The sequence below is a fragment of the Olea europaea genome, unplaced genomic scaffold, assembly GCF_002742605.1.
Source record: "Olea europaea var. sylvestris unplaced genomic scaffold, O_europaea_v1 scaffold363, whole genome shotgun sequence".
In the NCBI taxonomy this organism is placed as follows: Eukaryota; Viridiplantae; Streptophyta; class Magnoliopsida; order Lamiales; family Oleaceae; genus Olea; species Olea europaea.
In genome coordinates, this window is record NW_019255539.1 from 61713 (window position 1) to 78117 (window position 16405).

General features: G+C 35.3%; 1 protein-coding gene across 1 annotated transcript; it reads right to left on the reverse strand.

Moving 5' to 3' along the window:
• Nucleotides 1–1935: 1935 nt before the first annotated feature.
• On the reverse strand, nucleotides 1936–11302 carry LOC111386603 (dihydroceramide fatty acyl 2-hydroxylase FAH1-like). Its single transcript, XM_023011073.1, has 7 exons — nucleotides 11152–11302; nucleotides 10228–10286; nucleotides 3307–3399; nucleotides 3013–3209; nucleotides 2809–2914; nucleotides 2583–2729; nucleotides 1936–2350 (listed from the first exon to the last, which is right to left on the reverse strand). The coding sequence occupies exons 2-7, from the start codon at nucleotides 10276–10278 to the stop codon at nucleotides 2234–2236; spliced, it is 711 nt and encodes a 236-aa protein (XP_022866841.1). The 5' UTR covers nucleotides 10279–10286; nucleotides 11152–11302; the 3' UTR covers nucleotides 1936–2233.
• Between the last annotated feature and the right edge of the window lie 5103 nt (nucleotides 11303–16405).

Here is a 16405-nt window from a genome sequence, read left to right on the forward strand (position 1 = left end):
CGGGTAAAATCACCATAACTAGTCATACACTATGGAAACACATTCACACCAGTACAGATTAGGGTAAAATCACTTGAATACTTTCTGATGGTTTTTAGAAAATAACTCGAAATATACTGAACTATTTAGCCCCCATTTGTTTATCATTTTTAGAAAAATGAGAATGAAAAATATAGTCGTTACGAGCCCCACAGAAGAAATAGAAATTCAAATTTGGTGACTTGATGTGATGGATAACAGTCATATTTTTCATTTTAATGAGTAAAGAATGAGAACCAAATAGGGACTTAATATGAATGTAACATGCTAAGAAAATGATTTAACTGGACTGAAATTAACTTTAAAAATAATTGATTATAAATCCACTTTATTCTAAAAATCATGCTATCAAATTAACTTATGAAACAATAAATTTTCTAATCTAACATAAATTTAATAAATATTAATTTTTGAAAAATAAGTTCGATATCCACTCACAGATTTGTGGATAGCAATCTGGTAAATTGACCAGCCTTGCCAAACTTTCACATCATCACCTGAAATACGATGTAAAATAACTAATTTAACAAATCTCATACTAAGTATCTCTTAATATTAATAGTCGAATACTAAAACTTGACTTCTCGATACTTGAATAATTTTCCCCAATTTCCTTTAATCACTTCAAGCTAATACCACTTTCTAGTCCATTTTTTTTAATAGCTAATTCATCACAATAACCTTTATTCTTATCATAAAAATAATTATCCCATCTTCCAATCTAGTAAAATTAATAACCATAATTCGACCAATTAAACACCTTATTCCATAAAATCATACTTTCAAGTGAACATTTCATCATTAGTATCATTTCCACTATTATACCTATTCAAGAACTCAATTAAAAACTCTAGGGTTTACCAAAATTAGTATTTATTACCTTGATATAAAAATCTTTCATAAATCAAAGAAATTGGCTTGAAATCATACTCTTCCCATTAATCTGAAAATTAAACTATCAAATTCACTCAACTACTTAGAAGCCTAGAAAGTTTAATATAAATTATGCCATAAAATATTTACCTCTTTTCCTCTCTAAAAAATGAAGAAATTGAATAATGGAACTCAAGTTTTCTTTCCCTTTTTTTTTTTTTTCCTTCCTTTTCTTCTTCTTTTCTTCCTTTTTCTCTTTTCTTCTCTCCTTTTTCTTCCTCTTTTTCGATTTTTCTGGCTTCTGCCCGTCCAAGTCTCTCTCTCTCTTATGTGTCTAAATAAAAAGAAAAAAAGAGAGAGATATAACCCATTTTTTGCATTTAAGTCCTCCAACCTTCTTATAGAAAAGCACTTAGATACTTAACTTCCTCAAGTAGAAAAATAATTCCCAAATTTAATTTTTATCCATTTTAAACCCTCAAAATATTTTCAATTTGTAAAATAAACCACAATAAAATAATTTATTTCATTTTAGTCCCTATTTGACTTTGACTTTGACAATTCAACTTATGATTTTTGATTAGTAAAATTTGGATTGTAACAGTTCTTGCACCTGCTTCTTCTAAAAGCTCTCCAAACCAAATGTAACACATTCAGAAAGTTATTTAAATTTACTCAATTTCTTAGTCCTAGAAATTGCTTTTGACTTTTTAAAACTATGCCAAATGGACCCTTAATACAATCTAATCTACGTGTACAGCTAGCATTGTGAACAAGTACCCACACGTGCAGCTTGATTCTTAAAGACAACACGTAAGAAATTTTTTATAAATGAGTGGTGGCAAGACTTGAAATTAGATCATGTTAACCATATCCTATAAGGATTAAAACTTTACAAAAGGGAACACAGGTATTTATTCAACAAATAGCCATCCAACGGTGTGTCTCAGAAATAAGAAATTTTGAATTAACAGTTCCCTGTATAAAAATGCTAAGAAACAAATAAGCATTAATAATTGCTTGCAATGGATATGTATAGCAAGAAAAATAATATTCCCCTAACATTGCACAATAATAAAAATTAAGAAAACTCCAGTAACTCTTTAACTGCAAAAGTTGTCATGGGATAAGTTACAGCTTAGAATTATAAAAAGGCACAAAGCAAAATATACAAAAAGATTATAAAGAATAGACACAAGCTAGCAATGCATGCAACAACTAGACAAGTTCATTGTGTTCGGCACTATAAAACCAACGCCATCTTTGCTAGCCAGACTCCTGCGAGCACCCCGAGCAAATTTGCCTCTTCACCTTCTATAAATCAGCCAGTTTTCTCGGAAGAATGTGGAGGAAGTGTTCCGAGAACCCTGTCCCAAAATGTTGATGTGATTCCAAATCCCTTGTTCTGAATTTTAAAGTGATGGTTCATGTGGTATCTCTACATTCGAAAAAAATCGAAATATTCATCAGGTATTAAAAGATTATCGACTATCCTTTCACGCTTTCGTTATAGTTGTATAAACAGTCCCCAAAAACAGAAACCATCCAAATCTCTATTAAGTATTCACGTTGTACAACTGTAATGAGAGTTTGTCCACCAACTTGCTACTCTAGATCAACAGTGCAATTTTTCCCAACAGAAAAGAAATTCTTTTTCAAGCTAGTTATACCTTGAGATCATGAGATACTCCTTTCAATGGTTTCCCATGGTGCAAGTAGTAATGAGTGCAGTCATACATGACATAACCCAACAAGCCACCTCCAAATACAGCTGGGGCATAAGATGCAGGTGCTAAAAGCTTAATCAGATTCCAAAACTGACATCACAGAAGTAGCGTATGAGCAAAGAAAAAAAACAATGAACGGAGGACATAATCGAAAGAAGATTGCACATACTGGCACAAGCAGAATCAAAGTTGCAGCAGGAGGGAAAACGAGTCGGAGGCCATCCATAGGGTGCTTGTGATGGCAGCCATGAATGAGGTAGTGAAGCGTGTTCGCCCTGCATGTAATTTTACTCTCAGTACACGGTGGCTTATTATAAGCCATCAAAATGAGGAAAAGAGAAAACCCGAAGTCTGATGGTGGGAGAGAACGAACCAATAGCTCTTTGTTTTAATGTGGAAAAGAAACCGGTGCAAAGAGTACTCCATAAATGTCCACATGAAGATGCCACCAATCACTGTTGCTGCTAGCTGGTAAGGAGAAAGGCCAATCTTTGCAGATGTAAAAACAGACCAGCATACAACGGGAAGCCAGATGAGAGGAATTACCCACCATGCAGTGCGTGTTAAGAACTGTTCAAGATGCAAGTAAGAATGCCAACGGTTTAGAATATTGTCAATCATATTCAGAAAGACACATCTATGCATAACTTGCTCTAATTTGCATTACCTCTATAACGTCATTTGTGAAAAAACGTGGGGTTTCTTTGCTGACAATAGGTTGGTGAACCCATTCCTCGTAAGCTTCTCCAAGATGGCCGACCTAATAAAAACTTTTAACCATGAGGAGATGGAACTAATAAGAGATTACATATAGAAAAAGAGGTTCTCTTTTCACTTTTCCATTTTTCATCATTTGATTCCTAAGTTACTATTGTCAGTATATCGGCAATAGTTGAACAAGAAGTATAGTTTCTGCTAAATTTCACTCAATTGATTAACCTAGTCTCTTATTTTCAGTTTCATAATATGTTCTTATTTAGTTGCAACACTTTTTTCTACGCCACTTAATTGAACAAACAGACTTGTTGAAAGGTTGTGGCACAATGATGCAATTGTGTGAGTTGACCAGCTGACTTTTCTTTATTGATTTTAAAGTGTTAGCTGATCCCTTAAAAAGGCGCTTTCAATTTATAAAACCATGTTTCTTCTAATGGACGCTCATGATGATGCCATGTGTCAACCCCATGTCCATTGGATGGCTGATCATTTGGTGATCATATAAAAGGAAGTCCTAGGGTTGAGACACATGATTTTTCTAGTTTTCTAGGGTCTTCTCTCTGCTCTCTGGCCGTTCGAGTTCATCTTCTTCTCCTCTCTGAAAATCAAAGATCCTATTTGATTTTCAACACTTTCTCATATTTGGTTTTGTAATTTTGAGTGATTCTTTCTGAGAAGTGTAGTGTGTTCTTGTGTGAACCAATTTTTTTGAAGTGATAAGATCGAATCTTCTGTGATCTTGGGTGATTCTGGTCTGAGTGTGAAAACATCCTAATTTCTAAGCCTTGGTGTGTGATCAACACTCGCAGTGGACTTCCTGGAGAAAACATCACATAAATTTTGAGAGATTCTCAAATTGTTAATGCCTTAGGGCATTTTAATGAGATCCCTTTTTTCTTGTGTTTCAATATCTTTTATACTGCACATTTTATTGTTGATTAAATCTAATATTGTTGGAACCTCCTCTTTTTACAGTGGTATCAGAGCGGTTGGACGGAGGTTCTTGGCTCTGACCTGTGTAGATCTGAAAATGCGACACTCGATTTTAGCTAACCTTTGTTATTCCTTGAAACCCTATTGAAGGGATCTGGTGAGATTGTTCCGATTTTTCAATTAACATTACAAATTAATTGTATAAACACTTTAAGCTTGCTGCATCTGTGATTTAAGCCCCTGGTCTGTGACTAGTTGGGTAATTCCTTTGTCCAGAAACCCTAGAGTTGTCTGGAATCTGAGGGTTACCTTGACTTAAGTCAAAGATCTCGATATTCATATACTGCTGTGATATTTTTTAGTATATAATCTCGGTGCTTGCTACTTAAATGTGATTTGTGTTGAGAAAAACACGCTGTGACTCCAAGATTTTGAACAATTCCTGCAAAATAGCTGAAGTTCAAATTTGAATTAGATATTTTTAATGGCAAATGAGACTTCAGTCTCTGGCACTAGAAAATGAGGCAATTTTATTACAACAAAAACGTGCTAAAGCTATTGATGAAACATGACCTGATGATTTAGAAGAAACCAAGAGAATTGAACTTGATGAAACTGCTTGGAGTTCAATCTTTCTACATTTATCTGACAATATACTTAGAGAAATTGGTGAGACTACGACTGCTGCTGAGTTGTGGAAAAAGTTGGAAGATACATACTTGAACAAATCTATGCCTAATAAGGTGTATCTTCTGAAATAGTTCTTTGGTCTTAAACTTGACCCATCACTTGATCTTGAGGCTAATAGTAATAGATTTAATAGACTATCATTTGACCTAGCCGACTGTGATGAAAAACTCTCAAAAGATCAGTTGGTTGAGGTCTTGTTAAATTCAATTGGTGATAAGTATAAAGATGTTAAAAAATACAATTGAATATGGGAGGGAAACTCTAACCACTGATGTGATTATTAATGCTTTAAAAAATAAAGAGTTAGAGTTAAAGTCTGACAGGAAAGAATATATTAATGGGGAGAACTTGATGGCTAAAACTAAGACTAACCCTAAGACTGTGAACTTTATCAAAAAACCTGGACACAAGAAAAAGGCAAATCCTAAGGATAAAATGAAAATGAAGACTAAGGGAAAGAAGTGTTTCTATTGTCTTAATGAGGGTCATCTTATCAAAAAATGTCCCAAAAGACTTAGTGATTTCAAAAACAAATCAAAAGATGATAGTGGTGTAGCCTTAGCCTACAATAATGAGACCTTAATTGATAAAGTTTATGTGGCTGTAAGCTGTCCTCCTTGTCAAGAGTGGATTCTTGACTCATGCTGCACCTGCCATATGTGTCCAAACAAAAAATGGTTTACTGAGTTTGAAAATGTAACTGGTGGTAAGGTTTTAATGGGTAATCACATGACATGTCAGGTTAAAGGAATAGGAATAATAAATTTGAAAGTAAAAGGAAATAATAAACTCGTCTTGGAAAAGACAAGATATGTTCCTGATTTACAAAGAAATCTTATTTCCTTAGGGGTTCTAGATGACCTAAACTATGACATATTGATTAACAAGGGATACGTTAAAATCTTAAGGGGTTCACAAGTAATTGTTGAAGCCCCAAACAGACATGGCCTATACATTTTACAAATTGAAAATTTTTTAGAATCCACATCAACAGCAATCTCAATCCAAAATGATAAGTCACATATATGGCATAAAAGATTGGGCCATATTAGTGACAAAGGGCTACAGATTTTAAAAAAAACAAGGTGCCTTTGGGAAGAATAATATAGAAAAACTCAGTTTTTGTGACTATTGCATTCTTGGAAAACATAATAGATTACCTTTCTTGCCTGTAATGCATAAATCTATGTCTATACTTGAATATTTGCATGCTGATCTTTGGGAACCAGTTTCTGTAACAACTCATACAGGTTTTAAATATTTCCTGTCAATTATTGATGATTTTTCTAGAACAAATTGGATTTTTCTGTTAAAATCAAAATTTGGTACTTTTAGTGTTTTCAAGGACTGGAAAACTTTGATTGAGAACCATACTGACAAAAATATTAAGGTCTTAAGAACTGATAATGGTTTGGAATTCTGCAATCTTGAATTTGATGAGTTGTGCAAACTTTCTGGTATATTAAGACATCGCCCCACAACAAAATGGTTTGGCCGAAAGAATGAATAGAACAATTCTTGAAAAAGTGAGATGTATGCTCTTCAGTTCAAGTCTGCCTAAGATTTTCTAGGGGAAGCTGTTAAAACTGCTAGTTGTCTGATTAATAGCAGTCATTCTAGTGCTATACACTTTAAAACCCCTGAAGAGATGTGGAGTGGAAAACCAGTTGACTTCAGTAACTTGAGGGTCTTTGGTTGTGCAGCCTTTGTACACCAATCTGAAGGAAAATTAGAACCTATGGCCCTTAAATGTGTATTCTTGGGCTATGGTGAAGGGGTATAGGCTATGGGTAAGGGAAAACAAAGGCTATAAGATCATAATCAATAGAAATATGGTGTTTAATGAAGATGATCCGCCTTGCCTAAAATCTAAAAACAAAATAGAGCCCTTAAGTCGGGATGAAAGTGTGGAAAAGGGGGTTGAAATTGAGGTGGAGCAATCTGATGATGAAAATCATCAGAATGCTACACAACCTGATGAGGAAAATGAGGAGATACCTGGTGATGGTACTCCTAATGATGAATCTGAAGTTGAACCAGAATCTGGTCAACCTTTAGACAATTATCAACTCACAAAAGATAGGCAAAGAAGACAAATAAGGCCTCCTGTTAGGTTTGATGAAGATGTATGTTTGCTATCTTATCAAAGTATGACTGAAAATGAGCCCGAGTCCTTTGAGGAAGCCATAAATAGTGAAGACTCTAAAGAATGACTTGCAGCAATGCAAGATGAAATGCAATCTCTTAAAAAGAACAAAACTTTGGTTTTGGTAAAAAGACCACAAGAAAAAAGGGTTGTTGACTGTAAATGGACTTTCAAAATTAAAAGAGGTTAACAAAGTGAAAATGATATAAGATACAAAACTAGATTGGTGGCTAAGGGTTTTACCCAAAAAGAAGGAGTAGACTTCAATGAAATCTTCTCACCTGTTGTAAAATTTACTACTGTTAGGGTTATTTTGGCCTTAGCCACACAATTTAACTGGGAACTAGATCAATTAGATGTAAAAACAGCTTTTTTAAATGGTGATCTAGACGAAACCATTTACATGAAATAACCCAAAGGATTTGAGGTAAATCAGAAATCTGACTTAGTTTGCCTTCTTAAAAAATCCCTATATGACTTAAAACAAGCTACAAGGTAATGGTATAAAAAATTTGACAATTTTGGGCTTGGACTTGGTTTTAAGAGAAGCAACTTCGATACCTGCCTATATTGTAAAGGAAATGGTGGAGAAAATTCCCTTTATCTACTCCTTTATGTGGATGACATGCTATTAGGAAGTCATGACGTAAAAGAGATAGAAGATATCAAAAATAAACTAAAATCAAAATTTGAGATGAATGACTTAGGCCCTGTGAGAAGGATTTTAGGTATTGAAGTTAAAAGAAATAGGAGAGAAGGCACACTAAGTCTTAGCCAACAGTCATATATGCTGAAATTGCTAAATAAATTCTCTATGTCTGATTCCAAAAGTGGGAGTTTGCCTTTGGCAAATCATTTTAAACTCTGAAATGAACAATGTCCTAAATCTAAAGAAGAATTTGAAAGGATGGCAAGAGTGCCATATTCTAACGTAGTTGGGTCTGTCATGTACCTCATGGTTTGTTCTAGACCAGATTTAGCGTATTCTATAAGTGTCCTAAGTAGATATATGTCAAATCCAGGTGAAACTCATTGGGAAGCCATGAAATGGCTTCTTAGATACATTAAAGGTACATCATATTTAGGTATTCAGTTCAGAAAACAAATTGAAGGTGTTGTATTGAGAGGATATACTGATTCAGACTATGCTGGTGATAGGGACAATAAGAAGTCCACTTTAGCCTATAGCTATACTTTGTGTAATTCTTGCATCAGCTGGAAATCCCAGCTTCAAAAGATAGTTGCATTATCTTCTACCGAAACTGAATATATTGCTGCAACAGATGCTATAAAAGAAAGAATATGGCTGAAAGGGTTATTAAATGAATTATTTGAGATGAATGACTTAGGCCCTGTGAGAAGGATTTTAGGTATTGAAGTTAAAAGAAATAGGAGAGAAGGCACACTAAGTCTCAGCCAACAGTCATATATGCTGAAATTGCTAAATAAATTCTCTATGTCTGATTCCAAAAGTGGGAGTTTGCCTTTGGCAAATCATTTTAAACTCTGAAATGAACAATGTCCTAAATCTAAAGAAGAATTTGAAAGGATGGCAAGAGTGCCATATTCTAACGTAGTTGGGTCTGTCATGTACCTCATGGTTTGTTCTAGACCAGATTTAGCGTATTCTATAAGTGTCCTAAGTAGATATATGTCAAATCCAGGTGAAACTCATTGGGAAGCCATGAAATGGCTTCTTAGATACATTAAAGGTACATCATATTTAGGTATTCAGTTCAGAAAACAAATTGAAGGTGTTGTATTGAGAGGATATACTGATTCAGACTATGCTGGTGATAGGGACAATAAGAAGTCCACTTTAGCCTATAGCTATACTTTGTGTAATTCTTGCATCAGCTGGAAATCCCAGCTTCAAAAGATAGTTGCATTATCTTCTACCGAAACTGAATATATTGCTGCAACAGATGCTATAAAAGAAAGAATATGGCTGAAAGGGTTATTATGGCTTTGTTAAAGAAGTAGTTCTTTATTCTAATAATTAGTCAGCCATTCATTTAAGTAGAAATCCAGTCTTGCATAATAGATCTAAACATGTTGACATTAGATTTCACTTTATAAGGGATTTATTTCACAAGGAGTTGTGAAACTTGAAAACATTTCTACTAATTTTAACTCCGCTGATGTAGGTACAAAGGTACTACCTCTTAACAAATTCTTGGACTGCTTGAACATATTGAACATCACTGCATGCTGATTTGAGTATCTGATATGAGTGCAAATGGTGTGTAAAAACTGGGAGCAACCACACTGTTGAGTGAATGTGGATCATTGTACCAAGGTGGAGATTGAAAGGTTGTGGCACAATGATGCAATTGTGTGAGTTGACCAGTTGACTTTTCTTTGTTGATTTTAAAGTGTTAGCTGGTCCCTTAAAAACGCACTTTCAATTTATAAAATCGCGTTTCTTCTAATGGACGCTCATGATGATGCCATGTGTCAACCCCATGTCCATTGGATGGCTGACCATTTGGTGACTCATATAAAGGGAGTCCTAGGGTTGAGACGCGTGATTTTTCTGGTTTTCTAGAGCCTTCTCTCTGCTCTCTGGCCGTTCGAGTTCTTCTTCTTCTTCTCTCTGAAAATCAAAGATCCTATTTGATTTTCAACACTTTTTCATATTTGGTTTTGTAATCTTGAGTGATTCTTTCTGAGAAGTGTAGTGTGTTCTTGTGTGAACCAATTTCTCTGAAGTAAGAAGATCGAATCTTCTGTGATCTTGGGTGATATTGGTCTGAGTGCGAAAACATCCTAATTTCTAAGCCTTGGTGTGTGATCAACACTCGCAGTGGCATTCCTGGAGAAAACAGTACATATATTTTGTGAGATCCTCGAACTGTTACTGCCTTAGGGCATTTTAATGAGATCCCTTTTTTCTTGTGTTTCAATATCTTTTGTACTGCACATTTTCTTGTTGATTAAATCTAATATTGTTGGAACCTCCTCTTTACACTTGTGCAATGAATAAGTACGACGACTGAGATAACTTGCTCATTACACTTAATACTATGAACTGAATACCAAAAAAGACCATGTAATCGAAAAAGTTCAATGGTAATAACGGAAAATGGTATGATATTTGACCTGAAAAACGAGTGGCTTGTTCAAATCCACTGTAAAAGCCTGGTTGACCATCTTGGCACCTATTGATATAAAAAGTATAATCAAACCAAAATGAAATATTTCAACATATATAGTCATAAATATTGCTTCAAAACTTGAACCCTGAACCTTTGTTTCGAGAAGAACTGAATATACTTATAACATGTTCTGAGATAAAGACCTCCTTTTATAATAATCTCCGGATTACAAATTTTGATACCGTTTTTCCTATTTTACAGAGAGGGATAATAAAAATAATCCAATTTTACGTGTTGAGGATCAATGTGACAGCTTTATCTTGTTCTGTTTAGGGTAAATGGTATATTACCATTCCATATTCTATGTAAAAATCACGGAGCTTTCAAAACATTTTAGCCAACCTCAGCTTTATTGAGAATAAGGTTTTGTCGTACTTCATGAAGAACAAAACTTCCCGAATGAAATTATGCCATTGATCCTTCTCGACCATAAATGAAATTCTCAATATCTTTCATTCCTTGTTTATAAAAGAAAATTGCTTACAACCACGTAATATTTCATGCATATATTGGAATCAGCCCCCAATAATATAAAACTTGCAATAACCTCATTCATTGATTAAGATTAAAGAATTTCAAATTTGTTAAACATAGACATAGCATCAACCCGTAATGGAAGACAGCATTGTCGGTTTATGACCACAGCGTTTTGTACCTATATATCTACGTATTAGGTCTTTCACAAGAGATGGGGGAATTATTGGCTATAACTGTAAATATGCCTTGAAACACAAATAAGAGACGTGAGATTCGTTCCACAATCCGCGACTTTGAAAACACAAATAATCCATTAAAACAAGTTGGATCTAAATGTAAAAGGAATAGCAATAAACGAGAACGAGAAAAAGGCTGGCATGCAAATATCTACCTGAGGACAATGCCGGAATGATGTTCAAAGCACTTGATCTTCCTAGTATTATTCTCTTTTCTTTCAATGAATGGAAAAGATGGATGAATTTTTATAGTTCTGAACCTCCGAGGTAAGTGTCGGAGGGAAAGAGAGAGAGAATTTGGGCTACTGCTAACTAAAAATAACAGATAATGTTAATGGTAATATATCAACCAATCTCTCTAGCGAATTCAAAGGGGAGCCATGCAAACTTCTATAAACCTTCGTGTTTATTAACACACGCGCGCGCGCGCGCGCGCACACACACATATATATATATATATATATATATATCTCACAATGGGATTTGGAACTTTAGTTCTTTTGAGAATTTGTGTTACTTTATAATGTATATAGAACAAAACTGCGGTTTTGACAGGGAAATTGCATCATTTATATCTGAATAGAATTTAAAATAATACGTAACATAAAAAGGAATTTTTTATTTTATTTTTTTTTTATTTTATTTTTTTTTGCCCCCCTTTTTACTTTGTTCCTAGCCCAGTTGAGACTCGAACTACCTGAGAGGAAGCTTTTTGATACCATTGAATAAAAAGAAAAGGAGAATGAAGATCAAAATGCAAAAGGAACAAAATCTGCAAGTCAAAAATCTTCGATTGATTTCTCGAATCAACAATTATTATAATGCACGAGTCAAAAGAATTTCTATGAGATTTTCACTATTTCGAAGATACACGTCCAAATTATTTGTGTAAGTTCACGAGTTTTTTTCTCGTCCTAATACATCAGCCTCCCACCATGACATTCTATATTCCGAATTCATGAATTTCTTGATTGAAGACATCTTTCCACTTGCAAAAGTCAGATTTTCAGCACTATTTTCTCCCAAACCACGGATACGAAAAATGCAAAGCAAGACTATACAAGTCATCTCATGGTGTTTGAAATATTTGATCAGCCGAATGACAGCAAAGTGTCGCTATTTCCAGTTTAAAGCCTTCACGGGAGAAAAATGTTACACGAGTTTCAGGATTAAGCAGATCCTGGTAATAGCGTTCTTTGTACAATTTATTATAAATACGACTCAGAAACAGAACTTACTGTGTGCACGCAAGGAATAATTACCTGTAAGGCTGTAAGTTGGCCTGATTCCCAGAGACATAATAAACCATGACCTGATTCTTTGAGGATATTTTACTGAAGTCACTACTAACAATGGATTCTGATCCATCAATCAGAATTACTGTTGTCGGGTAAATTTATTGTTCCCTTTCTTCTTGCAGCCTTATTAGATTGATGATTTATACAAGGAACATGAACCAAAAACACGAAAAAAATGACATATTGGCTGTGCAACTAAAATGTCTGTCATTGAATGCAAGTTTGAATTGGACACTTTCTTTTAGCAAAGTTGAATTCAAGCAACAAGATGAGTGAAGTTCAATAACACACTATAGATATGCAATGTAAAATATTGGATACGGTAAAAACTTGAGGAAACGCATATTCGAGCAATAAGCATGAAATTTGCAACTTCTGCTATCATAATCTATAATTTGAATCTATATATTTGGAGATGAAGATACAGAATCTAGACTTGTGAGACCAACCAAAGGTCGAACATGCTATAAATCTAATCTCTCGGATAACAAGCCAAGACTGGAGTACATAACAAACAAAAAACAGACTACACAAAAAGTAAAACTCGAGATTCCTACATTATTAAATCCATAATCTATCAAAGACATGAGCTTTTAGAATGCATGATAGGCACTTTTTTCTATCTATCTTTGTAATGTTGCACCTTTTTCGTCTCCAAGCACCACAATAAGAGAAGCAAAACTGTGAGCATCAGATCCAACAAGTCCAGTGGGAACAACCAGAGTCTAAATGTCTTCGGTTAAATCCTTTCCTCTTCCCTGTTCATAATTACTTCCTCCTCAGCCTCCAACAATCCACTAGCAGTACAAAAGCAATATAACACATCCTCCTCTTTGTATCTTCAAATGGACAATGACTACGTTTTGCTACAATTTCTGATTCTTTTCATCCTCACTTTCATCTTCTTCACATGTGAAGGAATAAATTTTAGAACTTCTGTAGTTATTTTCCTCTTTTTTTGAACTACGCAGCTTCTTCGGAACTAGTTTCTTCATCTTTGATTTAAGCTTATCCTTCCGGGACATCCTCCTCTTCAATTCCAACACTTCGCATATAGACTCTTCTTCCTCATTCACCACCTTCTCTATTTGTTCATATCTCAATTTTCCTTTGCAAATGTGCTCATCCATTATCTCCTTCTCACGTGGAATTTCCTCGCCACATTCTGGTTCTATAACTCGAGATTCTTGAAATGACATCTTTGATTCACAATTCTCAAAGTCAGAACAGTCAGGATCAAAAGAATCCTTATTCTTTTGATCTGAATTATCCTCTTTGAATCTGAAAACCCTTTGAACAATCAATCTTAATCCCTTTTGCGCATCTGAAAACGGCTTCAACATTCTGCAAGTATATTTATCAACATACTCCAGGAAAATTAATAAGAAGGCCGAAATGGTTATCCCCACGACGAATTTCTTCGTCCCCAAAGCCAAAACCAACACCAAAATTATCTTCACAACAGCCACCACAACCCGCCTCCCAACACCACTCACATTGGCACCGACAGAAGCTTCATCAAACTTCCTAGTCTCTGACAGCAAAGGACTGGAAGAAGACAAAGAACAGCGAGAAGATGAAGGCGTAAATGAAGGACTTGGCAAAATGCTTGAGGATTGCAGGATCACCGGATCATTATTTTCGTTTTCTGGTGGAATTTTTGGTGGCTTGGCCCGGTTTTTCTTGGATGGCTTTTTCAATTTGTCCCCATTCTTGATTGCAAAATCTACAAGGGACGTAGGGAACCCGGTCTCCACCATAAGAGGAGAGCCTCCGGGCTTTTTCTTAGAGTTCTGCTGCTTCTGCACATGATCGTTCATCAATTGCGAAATTCTTGAGTTCTTGGCCTTCTTCCATGGAAATGGCATGGTGAAATCACTTATATCCAGTATTCCAAATAGAATAACATCAAAATGAGGGATTGCTTCAATTTTGTGCTATCGAATCATAAAACCTTCTGGGGTGGAATTCAACTAACATGGCTTTTCATCAATTACCCTGGATTTCAATAAAAAGAGCATCAGAACGCGGAGTAGGATCGATTTTGTGCTGTTGATACATCAAAATAAAAGGATTGTAAAGACGACGGTTAATATGATCTTTTAGGGTGGAGTTTTGCGGACATCATTTGAATTTCTTTATGAAATTTTCATCAATGGATTTCAGGAGGTATATAAAAGACTTTATGTATGAAAGATTCAAAAGAAATCATGAGGTACGGAAGAATAGAATGTGCAGAGTGAAATATGAATTACGAAGAAGAAGGCGATGTATTTGTTTTACTTGTACTTAATGGACGGAGGAAATAAACGATTTAAATATAGGATTGCACAATATAAGTAGGATAAAACCACCTGTCCCGATTTGAGGAAAGGGTTAAAATAGCCCCTGTTTTTAACCGTGTCCCCAAGCCGGGACAGGGAGTAAGGTTCATATAAGTATATATTGATACTTAAATAAACATTTTTAAATCTCTTCAGAATCTCACAGATATGCAAAGAAAGCATTAGTCGAGGGCAGACCAAGTGGTCCTAGACAACGGCCTTTTGAGAATTTATCGACTAACATTGGAGAAACACACTTGAAATTAAGATAAACAGTAATCAACCATGGTAATTACAAAATTTTAGCACAAACTAAAATGTAACTCGTGTATAATCTAGAAAAGATTTACAGCACTTAATTTCCATTTTCCACCATTGAATCAAAAAATGCATCTGTAAAATGAATTTGCAATGAACCAGTAACATATCTGTCAAAACAATAATGCATATTTGGCATGGTATTTACAGTATTTTTGTCCGTTGGCATGTTTTGTAAGAAGGATTGTATAGAATTAGAATGCACAATATGATTATCCTGTTAGAATATTCTAATATGGGCTTCATATTTGATTATTTATTTTACTGATGAGATGTATGACTCATAATGATATTTGTAATTAGGCCAAATTTATTAAGTGATCAATTGCTTCTTCTACAACCTACGCGTTGTAATTAATATTGTTGACATTCGAACTCCGACCTAATAAAAACAGTTCGCTAACCCCACCTCAATTAAATGTAAGTTCGGCCCATACTCCCATGTTGAATAAATCCTCCGTTATCTCAGAAAAATATCATGATTATCCCTTGTCACATCACCCTATCAATTAGATACACTTGCCACAGATGACATCATCGCCGCCCAGAACAACCAATTCCAAGTCCTCGAACTCCAGCCCCTTGCAGGTCAACATTACTTGGGTAACACATTGACACATGATCACGGGCCTCATCGACCAATCACAGGAAAATTCGGCGACCCGAGTTTCGAGCTCGACACTATTGCTGATTTGACTGATTTAATGTAATTTCAACTGAAATTATGTATAAATAGTTGAATAGGACTCTTGTAAAAAGTAGTGATTTTCATCCAACAACTCAAGGCATAATTACACTCTCTAAACATATTTTGTGGTCTTTTTTCAATAATAAATTGCAACTTTTTTTCTTAAAGTTGGCTTAAGATTAGCCTTATTAATTTTGACGTCAACAGTTTGGCGCTAGAAGAAGGACCCTAATTGTGAAAAATAGTCTTATTCTCTCCACAAAATCCGAGAGCCATGAGTCGTAGTTCAAGTTCTAGAAATCCATTTCGCACCCACTCTCACGAAATGAACACACCACCAAGTTCTCCACTACGAAAGGATCCTCAAATGACCGCTATGAGGGAAGCTCTGGAAAAATTGACGAACGCAGTGGGACGGTTGGAAAGGAGTCAAGCCCACTCGTCCCTACCAAATACCAAGGTGGAATCCCTCGTAAGGACACAGGTAAGGCGTCTCCCCACGAGGAGGACCCTCCACTTTTCAAGGGGAGAATCCTCCAGAAGCCGAACTGACGAGGTCAGAAGTAAGAAACCTGAGGCGAGGAGGACTGCAAGCGTGTTCGACAGATTGGGGACCCAGCAATTACTAACTCCTACGCAAGGACAAGCTGACCTGAAACGTCCATTGGAACAAGCAGAACCCGAACTGAGCGCACTTAAAAAATGCATCGCCAACCTAGAGGCTAAAAATAAAGGTGGCACTGAAGATTACCATACCAAACGACATCCCCCCTTCACTGAG